This window comes from Cygnus olor, chromosome 3, assembly GCF_009769625.2.
Source record: "Cygnus olor isolate bCygOlo1 chromosome 3, bCygOlo1.pri.v2, whole genome shotgun sequence".
NCBI classification, from domain to species: domain Eukaryota; kingdom Metazoa; phylum Chordata; class Aves; order Anseriformes; family Anatidae; genus Cygnus; species Cygnus olor.
The window spans coordinates 36,670,389-36,686,522 of NC_049171.1; the positions used below are offsets into that span (position 1 = coordinate 36,670,389).

Below are 16,134 nucleotides of genomic sequence, written 5' to 3' on the forward strand. Positions count from 1 at the left end.
CCACCCCAGCGCCGCCCCCGGCTCCTGCCCCGCCGGGGAGCCCCAGCCCCGGTGCGGGGCCGGGAGGCAGCGCCCCGCACTACCGGACGAGCAGCAAGGCGCTCTGCGTCCCCCGCCGGATCTCCAGCAGGAACGGCCCGGCCATGGCGCGGCCGCCCCTAAATCCTGCAGGAAGCGGCCGCCCGTCCGCCGGCTGCAGGCCCGCGGCCGCCCGACACAGCGCCGCCTGCAGCCGGGAGCCCGAGCCGCCTGCCCCCGGGTGGCTGCCGCGTCCCCCTCCGGGGGGAATCACGGCATGGCCGAGGTGGGAAGGGACCTCTGCAGATCATCCAGTCCGACCCCCCTGCCGAGCAGGATCACCTAGAGCACGTTGCGCAGGATGGCATCCAGGCGGGGTTTGGGTATCTCCAGAGGAGATTCCACAACCTCCCTGGGCAACCTGTCCCAGTGCTCTGTCACCCTCGCAGTGCAGAAGTGCCCCCTCATATCCAGCCAGAACCTCCCGGGCTTCAGTTTGTGCCTGTTGCCTCTCGTCCTGTTGCTGGGCAGAACTGAAAAGAGACCGGCTCCATCCTCTCGACACCCTCCCCTCAGATATTTATACACATTGATGAGGTCTCCCCTCAGTCTTCTCTTTTCCAGGCTAAACAGGCCCGGCTCTCTCTAACACACTCGTGTTTTAGTTATTGCTGAGCAGTGTTTGCACGGTCCCACGGCATTCTTCTCAATTCCTCACTCTGCCCCCCCAGTGCACGGGTTGGGGTGAGGAAGAGGTTTTAGGGGCACAGGAAGGACAGCTGACTGAAACTGAGCAGAGATACTCCATAACACATAGTGCCAGGCTCAGCAATAAGAACTGGGAGCACGGTAAGCAGCCTGATTGGGCATCACTGCTCTTTTTATGGGAAGTAGGGAGTGATTGTCTTTGCATCACCTTTTCTTCTTCCTTCACTTACCAAACTGTTGTTATATCGACCCACAACTGTTCTTGCTTTTGCTCTTCTGATTCTCTCTCTGGGAGTGAGCCAGAAGCTGGAAGGGGTTCTTGGGTCACTGGCTGGTGTCAACCTCAGTCTGAGCAGAGGCTCTGTTGAGCCAGGGGCAGGCTCTCCAACAGCCCTGTAGTGTGTCACTGCACCACCACCTGCCCTGTGAACTACCACCTCCCCCATCCCTTTCCCGCAAGATCTGCCCAGGTTCCTCCCTGTCCACGTTCACCCAGCTTCTGAATGCTGTCCTGCTGCACTCAGAGCAAATGGACCCTCAGCACGGGCATCTCCTGTTCTGGGGTGAGGCTTCCCGCTGCCTCACAGCAGCTCCTTTATCAAGCGACTGTACATCCATCTGAACACCCGTCTGAGCACTGTCGCTATTGCATACTTCATCATGCACACTGCCCTCACAGCGTATGAGACCGCTGACAGTCTGTACTTGACACCAAGGAAAGAAGACCTTTGCTTTACAGGGGGCAAAAAAAAAGTCTTTTACAATGTTGTTAACTTCCTGTGGAAAGTCCTAAAGATTTTTGTGATTGCACTTATTTGAAAACATGGTCTGCAACACTTCATGCAGAAAGGCAGGCTTGCACTTGTTAATTTTGCAGCAATTTATTATCTAAGACATGATTACTTTGAAGTAATCCTAGTCCTTGGAGTTGGCAAAACTGAGCAGATTTCTTAGGAGAGCCTCAAGGAAGTAGACGGTGTAAGTTTAGATTTTGTGGGAAAAATAGGGCACACAACCGTCAGCTAAACTGTCTCAGCCCAGCATTTTTAATAATACACAAATTTCATCAAGTATTCTAAGATGTACACTATACTCTCTCTGTGTTCTTACTATACTTTCTGGTTGTTCTGGGTGTGGTGTTTCTTGTTTGTTTGTTGTTTTTGTTTGTTTTGATTTTTTTTTTGAGAAAGAAAGTATTTTATTCCATATGGCAGCTTTCATTTCCAACTGCATCACAAACCAATGCACATATTGCTGGTTAAATTGTTCTGAACAAGCAGGTCGCATGTCAGACACCACTAAAATTCACCTCATGACAAGAGAATCAGCTCCTAGTAAAAGGGACTCCTATTAAGAGACTTCAGATCTGACAGAGGCTTACACAAGACTGCAAAGCTATAAATAATCTCAAGTATTTCTTGCAGGGTGTGAACTTCATATATTCAAAATTGTCTGCCCTAGGTTTCTCACTGTTTCTGCAGTGAAATAATTATATAGAAATGAACATTAATGTCCTACAGAGTGGGTGCACCTAGCCCAGTATTTTGACTCCAGTGTCGGCAAAAAGGAGATACTATTTAGGAAGAGCTCCTTAATTTAGCTATTGTATTAAGGGTGCTGGAAGGCACATCCCTGCCTATTTCCTTCTTGCCGTCGATATGAATAATGCCGACTTTGTAAATCTTGATGAAATCTTTCCCCAGCCTTCTTTTCTGAGCTGTTCCAGCCTTTGTCATTGCCCCTGTGGGGCAGTGGCTCCCTCCCTCCTGTGCCATCCCTAACTACCATACAGCTTCTCAATCTGTGAAGACGAACTGACACAGGAATCAATCTGAGCAGTGGCTATATAGACGCCAAACACCTCCCTCTTTCTTGTTCTTCATATCCTTCCTGATGATATGCGATGTTCTGTTGGGCTTTGTTTGGATTGCTACTGCACATAAAGCTGATGTGACAGTTTCAAAGGACTTTTAAGATAGCTCCAGGTTGTAACTGGCACTGGTAAAAGTTCAGCAAAAGGTAAGCTCAGAGATCTCCTCAGTGCGGTGTGTAAACGTATGTCATTACCTCCTGGAAGTCCTACCACCTCTGGCAAGACCACCACTTCCAAACAGCTCCAGAAGCACCACCGAGCCATAGTTATGGATTAAGTCTCAGATGCATTTGTATGGCATTTTAACGAAAAACACATCAATACACACTGTTTTAGTTGGAAATATGACACCTGTAGTGGTAGTCAATATCTCACAAAAACCAGTGGGAACTGCCAGCTTTCCAAACGTGAAGTTGTGAAATACTGAATCCTTAATAGTGTAGGATTTAGGAATTTAGGAATCCTAAATAAACAGTTTAAATGAGAAAGGGAATCCTATCTCCTGTTTATTACCCCAAGCTTGGAGAACAAAATCTGCCTTGTTAGACTGCTGGCTGATAGGATTTGTAACCTGCTACCTGGTGATCTATGTTACGAGATTTTCCTCAGGCTGTATTTTAGAAATATTTACTTGTTTTCAGACAAAGCCTGAAAGATTGATTAAGCTGCTCATGTAATACAATTTGTGAGAAACAACCTGCAGACAACAACACAGGCTCAGGCAAGAGTCTCAATGAAGTAGCATTTTATTTGTGATTGTAATGGTGGGTGTCCTGCAAGCAGGAGTGACCAGCAAAAGTATATCATAACCTTATATCCTTATGTATTACCTGATGCTTAATTCCTCCCATTTCTTCATTGGCTGAGTACTACAGGTTCACAAACTACTCGACATTTATTACTATACCATAAATGTACAATTTTATTTGACCAACTGTTAATTTTTCCTTTTTTTCCCTTCCCTCCTGACTAGAGGACCCGTGATTTTTTGTTTTTACTGATTTCGCACTGCTCATCCTGTTTTTCTTAGCTATCCTCTTTATTTTGGGGACAGCGAGACAAACCAGCACCGCTGAGCACAGCCTGCGGACCGACCCCCGTCGGCAGCCACGGCCGCCTGTGGGGCGCTTCGTCAGGGGAGCGACCGTTAAACCCACCCCGCAGGCGCGCGCCGGCCTCACGCGGGGCGGTGCTGGGCGGGGCGGGGCGCGGTGCACGCCGGGAGCTGTCAGGGCGGCGCGGGGCTGCCGGTGGCGGCGGGGCCCTTCCGGCGCGGGTCGCTCAGGTAACGCGACCCCCCCCCCCCACGCGCCGCCGCCATTTTCTCTTCCCCCCCAGGTGCAGCCGGGGCGCCCCCGGGGCCCAGCCGGGCCTGGCCGGGCCGGGCCGGGCCGGGCCAGCAGCGAGCCCCGCCTGAGGGCTGGCGGCAGGTGCGGAGGAGCCCGGTGACAGCGCCGGGTGGGCGAGCCTGAGGCGGCCGGCTCGCCCCTCCGCCGGTGGGTTTCGCGGGGAGCGATGTCCCGTGAGGGGGAGGGCCCGCAGCCGTCCCGCTGTGACCTTGAGGTGTGAGGGCTGCGGGGCCCGGGTGGCCGCTGGAGGGGTACGGGGGGGCGTCTGGGCATTTGCAATAACCAGCAAGGCCTAAAGAGCTTGTCTCTTTAAACATCCTAAAATACGCTGGCTGCAAGCTGCGGGTTTGCTGAGCATGTTCTGGGGCTGTCACCACTTGTGGCCCTTGCTTTTCCTTGCTGGATAATTAGCATGCCTGTGTCTTCTTTCCAGATGCAGTAGCAGTGCGTTACTGCCCTCGGGTTAACTGGGTGATGCTGCCTGGATTCTGCAGGGCTGCGAGCTGGTGGGGGGATCTCTTGAAGTAGCAATGTGCTAGACGTTTGCAGGCAATCGGGGGCTTAGTATAAGGTTGAATATGGTATCTTTTAATTTTGTTGCCAAGCCTCAGTCTGTCTGTATCCATTCTAAATACTTACATTGGCCTAGCTGTCAGATGTGCTTTTTTTTGTTTGTTTGTTTGAAACATTGGTAACTTTCCACCAAAGAAACTGAATGCAACACAGTAATATCCTTTCACACATCTAATAATAATATGGCGTGCAGTCAATAGTAATAATAGTAGCGTGATTATCCAAAATGTACGGTCACCTATAACATAACATGGATGAACATGACAAGGATGAACGCTGGTTTGGAAAAAGGCAGGATGTCAACCACATAATTCCCAGGTTTGTTTTAATTGAAATTAGAATAGGCACTTTTGGAAACTAAGTAGCCTGGAAGGGAGAGGTGGGGAAGGAGGACTGCATTTCTGACTTACTGAATGTCTCCTGTTCCCAGTTTGTTGGTGGCACCTGTGACAGTAGATACTTAAACAGCATCTGGCAAAAACAAGTTGTCCTGCATCTTCCAATAGGGCTGTGGTTGTACATTCCAGTGCATGGTTATGTTTACAGGGGAGGCTGTGTTTATTTTGCAGCACTTTTCTTGTGTGAAAATACTGGAATGCTACACTGACCACTAGAAACACTCATCACATGCACGGCAAGCTAAGCTGGTAAGAATGCAGTCTGTCTGGTGCAAGTGGGCATGGATTGTGTTCTGCCATCATTCTCCATCTGAATAAGGGGAAGACACTTCTATGTGTTCATCACTGGCTTTGTTGTCCTGACCAGTGTTACTGCTTGTCCACCTTTATTTTTAGTGTCTTCGTGCTTTAGCTGGGAATGATTGCTTGGGCAGGACTGACTAAAAATAATTATTATTTTTCTTGCTTGGTTTGTTTTGTTTTGACTTACTTTGGTGCGGTGTTGATACGCAGTGCAGAAGGTGACCAAAAAGGGTTATGAAGTGTTGTTTTAAAAAACAGGTGGGGAATAACATGTTTTGGAAATGGTTGAGGAAAAATAGAGACAGAAAAAAAGAACTAAGAGATAATAAAAAGAGACAGCATCTGTTAAATCATGGAATGGAAAAATAGAACTTTATACAGTAGAATTTATTTGTATGCATTTAAGTTGCCTTTAAGATGAATAATCACATTTCCTGAACTTGTAGCTGATAATCAGTTAAGCGATAAATAAAAACAAATAGAAATATGTTTCATCTCATTCTCCCCAAGCTCTCAGAGAGAAACAGTGCAGGATCAAGCATTTTTTCCCCACTGACTGAAACAAGAGAAAAGACAGCACCAAAGCTACTAAGGAGATGATTTTGCTAGTCAATGCAGTGTTATTTTTGTAGTTTTTATTTTAAATTATTTATATATACAATGTTAATTCTTTTTCTCTGGTAAGTGCTTCATCATTACAGAGATTTCAGAATATCTACGTAGTTGACAGTGCATAATTGGAAGCATTGATAGGTTTTTCCCTTAGTAACATTTTCTGTAAACAAAGGAAACAGATCAGAAACTTGAATATAACCATTAAAAAAAAAATTAAAGCCAAGGAATGGTGTTTTGTCTAGTTTGGTTTTTGTTATTTTTAGAAATCAAAGAGAATGTAAACTTATTATTTAGGCCCTTTCTGGTGTAAGAAAGGCCCTTTCTACTGATAAGGAGGGTGAGCAAGTTTCGGTCACACAGAGTTTTGTTTCCAGAAGAGTCAGAAGAGGATTCTGCTTTACAAATCCCTCTGTAATCCATCTGCAGAACATGTGAAATCAGACACATTGCAAAATATTACCACAATCTAGATAGTGTGCAGGCATAAGTATGGCATATGACACTAATTCAGAATTTAAATGAGTGTAAAACGATAAAAATCAGTTGAAATGAGTGAATGAGTAATATCTTAGGACCTCAGGTTATATGAAAAAGGAGGTTGGACAAAGTGTTACCCAAATAAAGCATTGATAAGATTATGTATGGAGAACTTCTGACAAACATTTCTGTGAACGCAGAAAACAAGTCTCAGGGTTGTTTGGAGACAGGACGTTAAATTCATTGGAGGGTATGTATTAGAACAACAGGTGTGGTAGTATAAAGGTTTGTTTAAATCTTCAATTTTAACATTATTGTGGGCAAAGAATCAATGAATGAATAATCAGGCTTTTTTTTATTTTTTTTAAGCAATGCTTATCTTTCTGAGGTGGAGAGTATGGGTACACAATGTAAGACAATGAAACTTATGTAGTCCTTTCTTGTTTTCCAGGCCGGAAAGTATCCGGAAGTTGGCAAACTCTTCTTTAAAGCAAAGCATAGTGCAAATCTAGGTTTAAACATAGTCATACTGGTTTGAGTTGTTTGTTATTGTTAAGGTTGCTATGGTTTTGTTTTTTTTTTAACTTCATTACTTTATTATTTGGTTTTATTAGTTTGTTGAAAGTAAAAAATATTCAAGATAGAAAAAGAATGCCTCAAGATAAGTCTCTGCTCAGTAAATACTTGGAAGAGATCAGAAGAGGAGAGCTAGCTAGTTAAAAAGTAATTCTTTCCAAAGAGGGCATAGTGACCATTTGAAAGAATGAAGCTGAAACGTAAAATAAATTGATTTTTGCTTTTAGGAACCTTTTCTTTTTCCCATGTTCAGACACCTGGAGAGAAGGTAACTCTTTCAAACACTGCGCAGCAGGGAGAGCACAAAGGTGCTGCAGGGAGAGGTGGTGAGAGAGCTGCAGCAGGTGTGCAGTTGCACACACACTGGAGCACGCGCATCTGCCCTGCCCATCTCTGCAACCCGCCGCATCGGTGTGGTTACCACGGGTTTAGCTAAGTCAGATAAATAGCTCCCGTATTCTGGTTCAAGTAATGCAAGCAGCCTACTTTCTAATACGCAGCCTCATGATCTTTTTATGAAGGTGGGGAAATTGCCCGCTGTGCAGCGCTGTCGGTTGGTTTGTGGAGAGCCGAGGAGGGCCCTGCTGCTGCAGCGGGTAGGCCCAGCCATGCCAGCCTGGCAGCGGCTTGTTCTGGTGCAGGGACCAGCAGGTGATGTGCTACAGGCGATGTCACGCTTTGCTTCTCAGTAAGGGTTTCATGTTGCCGTTTGCTTTGGCATTGTCGCAGCGTCTGGTTGACTCCAGGAGGTTGCATCTCATTTAAATCTATCAATAAATCTTAAATGTTATGTTCTGTCTTCAGAATTGTTCGGATGTCAGCCTGGGGATTTACTCTGTTATAGAAGACTATCAGAATGCCTTTACCTATATTGCTTATGCTTCTTTTACAGATGCTTTGCTGTTACAATTCAAATTGGTTATAAAGGAGGTAGCTCTGTGAGCTGAGATGAAATGAAACATAAGGAGGAAAACCCTATGCAAAAATGCTAAAACAGTACAGGTTAAATTCTGAGTGTTTTGTTCTTCTTTCCTTCAAATGTGGAGTTGAGTAAGAGGGAAATACTATCTGGTTCTAGATTTCCTTAAATAATAAATAGAGAAGCCAGTTACTAAGAAGACTTGCTGTATGTTCCTTTACAGTTTTTAAGTTTGTTACTTATTACTCTTTATGAGCTCATATCTGGTGTAACTCAGACTCTGGAATACCATAAAGAGCAATAACAGGGAGATTATTTTGCATATCTTAGGTATTTCCATCAGACTATGCTCCCTGGTAAATTGAGAGTCTTCAGTCTAGTTGTCTGTCCTCTGTGACTTCCCATATAGCCAAAAAACGAAAAAGGTGTTCTTAGTGTATTCCTATATACAGTTTGTTTTTGGAGGTAGTAATGAGTGTGTTTTATAGATTCTGAAGCCAGGAGGGAGCACATCCATTTAGGTATCTAACCTCATCTTTGTAGTGCAGGCCATACAAGTTTTCTCATTTAATTCTTGTTTGAATGAGAATCAGTCTCTCTCAGAAAAATATCTCGTGCTGGTTTAGAAGTTGCCAGAATGGATAATGCACAGATTGGTATGCTGACTGAGATGAATTATGACATGAAAAGGAATAGGAACACCTGACTTGGTGGCATTTTTCTGTGGAAAAATAGTTGTTCCCACTGGTGAATTTTGACTTGATAGAAAAGTGTATGGGGAAGTTATTAATCGCAATATTAAATTTTACTGAGTGCTCTGCAGTCCTGCAGGAAAATGATGAGATCAGGGATACTTGCAGTTTAATATACGTCGTGTCTGTGTGTTTCTTTATTTAGGTAATGTCTTTTTTACATCTTTCTTTACTGTACTGAATAGCTATAGGCCAAAATAACAAGCCCAAACTGTTCTTCAGAAGATACTAGCGATGCCTCTTTGACAGATTCTGAATGTAAAAGGATTCTGTAGAAAGTCATTTTAGAAACAATACATTAAGTGGTCGTAATTGGAAAATCTTTGTTGGTAGAAGAGAATATGTATTTCCAACACATGATTTTTGTATTAAGACACTAGCCTGGAATTTACAGTATTTTGCTCTTCATGCTTTTAAATGTTTCTGAGGAGAAGCAAAGTATAATGAGTTACCACATAACAAGACTTCTGTTTTCTGTGTGTTCAAATCTGTGTTTGTATTAAGTCTATTTAAATAAAAATGTGCTTCTGCAGTTGGCAGCTTGGTATGTGGGCACTGTACACAGCTTAAAAACAAACAACTCAGTACTGTGAAATCTGAAATTTTTCTCATCTGTTTTTTAATTATCTGGTATTTTTTTACTCTATGTCCCGTAGTCATACTTGAATCACTAAATAATTTTAGCAGTAAACCTTGACATGTTAAAGAGCTAAAACTCTGCAGAGTTCAAAGGGAGCAAGTTTGCGAGGTAAAGTCCTTAAGGTACTTGGGGCAAATCTTGGGAATTCTTAAAGTGAAATAATGTAAGCACATTTGTGCTCCACAGTGATCATCCCCTTAGCCTGTATTGCAGGTTGGTGTGAGGCAGACAATTGTATCAGTTCTGTGAGGCTTGAAAAATGTAACAATGGAACAGCAGCAAGTCAAACTTGTAGAGGAGCTTTCGGGTACAGCAGGTGCTGGAGAATTCATCACAAGATTATAAAACTTCCCAACTACTCATAAAGTTGAGGCAGGATCTAGATGAAAGCTACTTATCCTGAATGTGTTGATGAAAACTGCAGCTTCAATGTAGTTTTTTCAGCTTCAGCCAGAAGTGTTTAGACCATCTTAAACAGATTAATAGTTTGTGTCAATGCGAGACAGAAGGCTGTTAAGCATGTGAGTTTGGGAAGGGAGGGCATTTGCTGTGGAAAATACAGCTGTAGAAATAGCATCTTAATATGACTTGGGAAAGCCAATACTGCCTTAATAATGAAGGGAATTCTTCACAGGGCTGCTCTGTGAACACGTTGTACACAATCCGAGGAAAAGGAGATCCACAGGCCCAGGTAATTGCTTTCCTTGTCAAAGGGATACCATAAGATTCTGAGCATCCAGATGTGTCCAGAATTGCTTGGTCTGTCTTGTTGTTAGGCTTTTCAATCCCCTTGAGAAGTAGAAGGTACTAAGTGTCAAGACCTACTTCTGCAGTCACTTGTGATTTAAATATGGATTTATCAAGCTGAAAGTGCATAGCATTTCTTAGATAGCATAAATATTCTTCATTGATAATAAACCTTCGCTCTGATACCCTCGTTCTCTTTTGTCACCCATTTAAAAAGAGACATGGTCATTGAACAGGTTGAGGGTTATCCGTGCCCTGACCAGCTCTCCAGGAGACTGGGTGAGCCTTCAATCTGGGCCGCTTGCCTCTTTCTCTTCAGGTATGCCAAAAGGGGAAAAGACAACAAAAGCAAAGAATGCTGCCTTTCATCCCTTCTTTTTAAAGGCGAAATAAATAATAATAATAAAAAAAAACATTCCATGGAAAGTTGACCCTTGTGCTAAATCGTGACTGTGAAATGGTAGAATAAATGATTTATCCTTTGGGCTGTTGACGGTGTGGCAGAAACTCCAATTCTTGTAAGAAGGTTTTAATCTACCAAATTTTATTATTTATCTGATTACCAAAGTAGCACACCCAGAAAGAATAAGACTGGGTGTGATATTTACAAGGAGATAAACGTTAGTAAGCTTGAACTCCGTTTTGAGATAACGGTACTGTAAAATTAAATGTTGTTAAATTTGTAGTTTCACTATAAATGAAGAGAAAAGCAAAGTAATGGTAAGAATACACGATAGGAACAAGAAAAGATTAACAACTACATTTTGGAATATCTTCAGATTAAACAAAAAGGAAAAGTGGTAGGACAACCATATTTTTATGTATTAGGGCTAATAAAGGTAGGCGTTCCTGTAGTTTTAATGATCTTAGTATAAAAATGGTGCCAGGTTTATCATAATAATACATATTTACTTATATTTTGTAGTATTAGATAAATATTATCTCCTCTGCATTCCTGTCTTATTATAGCCACCGATACAGTTTGGATAGTTTAAAATAGAGGCTCTTCATTGTGGAAAAAATATGCAGGAAATTCATTCTTTCACTATATCTTCAAACTTCATAAAACAAATTTTTTTTAGAAAGAAAGATGAGACTATAACCATAGAGTATAAAGAAAATGTATTTTTTCTTCTCTCTATAAAACTTCATAATGGTTAAACTCACTGGCAACATGTGGATAAATGCAAATATCAAAAGACTCGAGTAACTTCATTAGTATCAACTGTTTGGTGAAAGGCTGGTGTCTAAAAATAAATATAGGTTGTTCAGGTAGTTGTTTTTGTTTGTTTTAAAATAGGAAGAGAATATCCTGATCAGTTAGTAGGCGCAAAAAGACTGTCCTTTTTAACCCTGTGTTCCTGCTGTTTCTGTCTAACCTTTGATGATCTTGAATCAGTCTAAGCTCTTGGCTCTCAGATTTTTCAGGTACTTCAGGAATACAGAGCCCAGTTTCCCACACAGCCACAAGTGGCTGCATTTATGCTTTCACTGAATAAAAAAGGATGCTGATGCTTTCTTGACTCAAAAAGCATTATTTGATGTGTCGAGTACTTCCTCCATTCTTTGCGCTGGGAAAAATGAGAATTGTGTTGCTTTTGTATGTTGCTCCTTTTTTCTTTTGTAGTGTTAATATTTTATCTTATGTTTGGAGATCAGACACTGGCGGTTGTGCAACAGCCTCTTTGAGATACCTGCTGGTATTCTATAGCCTTTTCAAAGCAAAAGCCGTCTCTCTCTGGCCTTAATCCAAAGAAAATATGGTTATTATAAAATGAAACCATATGGAATAAACTTTTAAGTGAAAAGCGAGGTCTAAGTCCTTTATGCTGGTGAGGTATCATGACAACTATTCGTTTGGCACTCAGAATATATTTTTAAGTAATACTTTCCATTTCTGTTCTGCCTTGGAGACAATCTGTCATTATTAGCCTGCCATCAGAATCAGAAGTGCAAAAGGTCGGTAACTATAGACCTTTTTATTCACTCCTGCTATACAAGGTCTTCTTCCTTTTGTCTGTAACTCTACACTTTTCTTGTTCTTTTTGCAATTTCCCTTGTCATGCTGAGACATGAGCAGTATGAGGAGTAAGACTGCAATAAGGATAAAGAAATAATGTGGAACTTTGGTTGTTCTGGAAGAGAAAAAATCAATGTGATGAGGGCAGAAGAGAGAGACCTGTCTGGTACCTTGCACATGCCTTGCGTGGAAGGCTGTGGGCTGAGATGCATCTCAAAACAGTACTAGTGTAGCTGGTATGGTCTGGGGTAGTTCTAAGAACGGGGAAGTGTGTTTATTACGTGAAACAATACAAAATGAGTTTCTAGTCTTTTTTGAGTTGTGCCAAACCGTAAACTTTTTCCTTAGCAGAATTTAAAGGTAAGTGTTTTATTATCTCCAACAGTAGGACCACCAGAAATCAGAATGTCACTTTTTATTTCTGTTAGTGTTTCTGCTGTAATCTTTCATAGACGCCTTTCATTTCAGGCGTTCCCACTATTTTGTCATATTGCTGCTCACTGGGAATAGGGGCCAATGAGGCATGTTTTCCAGTCATGCTGGAAGGTCTCACTGAAGCTGCTGTTTTCAGCATGATTTCTATTTATCGTGCCTGGTAGGCAGCGTAGCGAGTGCTGTTTCTTTATTGTTATACCTGTTTCACGGTTTATTGTTAGAGGTTTCTCTTCTTTTTTGTCTACCATGCTTCAGCCTGTGATTACACACCATTTTCTTCCCACTTTGCTTTAATAAAGACAGGAGAGCTGCATTTGTTGAGAGTGAAATCTTTTCAAAAGCTGAATATCAGAATTCCCAAAAGGCTCCAATTAAAAGGGACATAAAAGCCTCTTTTCATAGACGTGCTGCAATAGAATTTCCCATTATGGGTTGTAGGTGCTTGGGGCTGAAGTAGCTTTGAAAGGGTGGTTGCTGGGGGTGTGTGTGTGTATATATATATATATATATATATATATATATATATATATATTGTTTGGGTGGAAAAAAAATAAAAAGGGGGTTGAATTTCATGAAATAAATAATTTATGCCCTATATGTATGAGGTGTTGTTTCTCAAACTAGAACATTTTCATTACTTGGTGTAAACTACTGTGGGATGAGAATATAGAGAGCAAATTGTGAAAGCCTCTGATTACAGAGCACCATTGATGTTATACTTTTTGTATGTGTGGATGATAATGATTTAAACAAAACAAACACAAAATAGTTGTATTGCTGAGTTAAAATACCAGGTCTTGTAAAAGTAAGTATTGAGGAATTAAAGTACTTCTCAATAATGTGTGACTATCATGTGTGTCCTTCCTTCTTGTCTATTGGGAAGTGATTCTGAAAGATTGGCATCTCTCCTTTTCAGAAGGGCTGATTTGTGGAAAGGTATTTTTTCTGGTAACGGGGAAAAAAATCCCGTTGCATTGTTTAGAATAAACAGCTTTTTGGGCAGGGGCAAGGCATTAATTTTCCAAGTGTTTTGTTTGTTTGTTTGCTTGTTTAAGAGGTCTTGATTATAATTATACTCTCTTGGATATGTGTCACATATTTTTGTGCAATATGTAAGCCTTTGTCTAGGATTTGCTGCAGATAGTCAGATTTTAGTTTGATATTTCTGTAATGCCTCTCATAAGGGAAATGTCTTGCTTTTTCAATGAAATAGTTTTAGTAATATGTCTCTGGAAGCAACGGTGTCTGTTTTTGTTTTTGTATTTTGAACAGGTAATGGTTGTACATGAATTACAAGCTAGTCTCTAGTGGGGACACTGTGGGAGGATGAACACGGAGGAGCTGGAGCTGCTGACTGATTCCAAGTACAGAAACTATGTAGCAGCAGTAGACAAAGCGCTGAAGAACTTCGAATATTCCAGTGAATGGGCAGATTTAATATCTGCGCTGGGAAAGCTGAACAAGGTATGCCTGTCAGGTGCCTTTGGAAAAGATTCGGGAACAGACAAAGAGTGCTAGCGTAATAATGTAAAAGGGTAAGGTTCCGTCAGTCTAATATGCTGGGAAATAATTTAAGCTTGAACCATATGTTGAGTATGTGCAGGGAGCAATAAAATCAAACAACTGCCTTTCTAAGGCTTACAGTAGAATGCTGTCTAATTTTAAGTGAGAGGGAAAGTTGTCCACGTAGTAGAAATAAACACAACATCTTTTTATTGATGACGTTTACTTTTAATCTCATTTAATTTTATTAAAATAGTATGAAAAATAGAAGCCAGCATAAATATAAATATTTTTATGTAAAGTATGAGTTATAGAATGGGGATCAAATAATTCATTGGCCAGAGAATGCTATTCTGATTCATGCTAACAGTTAATATGTTAAATGTGTAATATCACTGTGATATTTAATAGCAGTTCACAAATGTTTACAGGTCATGTAAGATCTTGTTCTGATTACTCTGTTGAGTTTGGGATCTCCAGTCAGGGTCATAAAGTTCCATTCACACACACATTTTACCAGTGTGAAGCTCTGCAGAATTTCGCATAGAAGGCATTTACATTTTGTCCTTTAAACCTTGTGGAAAATCAAGCAGGGACAGTACTGTTGGCAATGCCAGTGGGATAGTTTCTTTGTATGAATTTTTCTAAAAAATCATAACAGTTCTTACAACATGTGTATAGTATACAAAGTGAGAGCTATGATATTGTGGAAGAAAAATATGAAGACAAATACAAATAAGCATTCTAGTCTTGAAGTGTTTATACAGTTTCAGACAGTGGTAAACTTCAGTATGTTGGCTCACTCATGGAAGTTTTTTAAACTTTGGGTGGTGAGTTGTTTGGGAGAACTTTAGTAGTCCTCTTTGAGCTACTGTCAATGCATTTCAACAAGTGGAGACAGTAATTTTTGTCCTGAGCTACTGTAGTGTGATTGTGGCATAAAAGGACTAGTAAAACAAAGTGAGTAAGCTGTGAGTGAGGAGCCTGCAGCAAGTGAAGTTCTGCCTTGGCATTTTCAGCTGTAGCAGGTGTACAAGTGGAAAGGCATTGCAAATAAAAAGTTCCAAAGTACATGTTAAAAGGTTTGTTAGTTGTGTTGTAAAACCAGGTGTGCGTCTTGACTGACTGTGATTGGGAACTCACTTGTAAAATGTGTGTGTGATGTTTAACTTACTTGCTTTGTTCTGTTTCCCTTAATGTGTTGATTTGTTTATCAGGTGCTACAGAACAATGCAAAGTACCAGGTAGTTCCAAAAAAGCTGACTATAGGGAAGCGCTTAGCACAATGCCTTCATCCAGCTCTGCCAGGTGGGGTTCATCGGAAGGCACTTGAAACGTATGAGATCATCTTCAAAATCATTGGGCCCAAGCGCTTGGCCAAAGATCTTTTCCTATACAGGTACAGTAGTTTAAACAACTGTATTCTGAATGCACGGTTGAGATGCTTTTGGTTTCCTGCAGCTTATATTAGTAATATTGCTTTGTTATATGGCAAGAATCGCACAATTTCTTTGCTCATGTTACTGATGCTTGTGTAGTACTGTTCTTCTGAGTACTGTATACCAAAAGATACGCAGGTAACCTAATTTTTTTCCGAGGAACAAACTCTCTAGTGCTAGGAAATCTGGAATTCATTATTTCTTTATGGAAACAAAGTTTTGTGCATGTATGTACGTAATTGAAGTAATTGAAATGCTAAAGTTTATTTCAATGTATTTACATTTTTCTGTGATTTGAGTGTAGCTCATCACAATAAATTGTTTCTTCCAAGCAATCAGGGCAACAGAACAGAAAGATTAATTGTTTTTTTTTTTTTTTTTTTTTTTTTTTAGAATGATGTGCAGGTGCAAAACTTTTCTTGCTGTCAATCTCTAGAATTGAGTGTAATGAAACCAAAGGATTTGGTTTCAAAGGTTTCAAACCTTGAAAATAAAGTGTAGTGAAAATATGCTGATTCCTAAACCTCCAACAGGTTCTTGGGTGGGTGAGGGAGGGCAAGACATTAAGCTGTTTATTATGCAAGGAATAGAAGGATGTGTGCATATGTGTATACACACAGTTTTTAATCTTTAGCTATCCCTGAAGATTAAAATTTCATCCATTTGAGAAATCATAGATTTAAAATTGAATTCTGATTACATAGCAAAAATGAATATTAATGCTTGGAAATAAATTGTGTACCTTAACTTCAGTTATTCTGTCTTGCATTGGCAATGCATTTATATATA

At 41.0% G+C, this 16,134-nt stretch overlaps 2 protein-coding genes across 6 annotated transcripts in view; one reads left to right on the plus strand and one right to left on the minus strand.

The window, feature by feature from the left end:
- Positions 1–308, minus strand: part of UBE3D (ubiquitin protein ligase E3D) — an 80,743-nt gene extending 80,435 nt beyond the window's left edge. The window contains exon 1 of one of the 5 annotated variants that reach the window (XM_040554024.1): positions 84–306. In XM_040554024.1, coding sequence (XP_040409958.1) covers positions 84–145 — 62 coding nt within the window. In that variant the 5' untranslated portion in view covers positions 146–306. Of the gene's footprint in view, positions 1–83 lie in introns of all 5 variants that reach the window. The other 4 variants (XM_040554026.1, XM_040554028.1, XM_040554025.1 and 1 more) reach the window with 4 other exon arrangements.
- A 3,491-nt stretch (positions 309–3,799) lies between these two features.
- Positions 3,800–16,134, plus strand: part of DOP1A (DOP1 leucine zipper like protein A) — a 63,877-nt gene continuing 51,542 nt past the window's right edge. The window contains 3 exon segments of the mRNA XM_040554031.1: positions 3,800–3,884; positions 13,676–13,867; positions 15,124–15,305. Of these exon segments, the coding sequence (XP_040409965.1) occupies positions 13,730–13,867; positions 15,124–15,305 (320 nt within the window). The 5' untranslated portion in view covers positions 3,800–3,884; positions 13,676–13,729.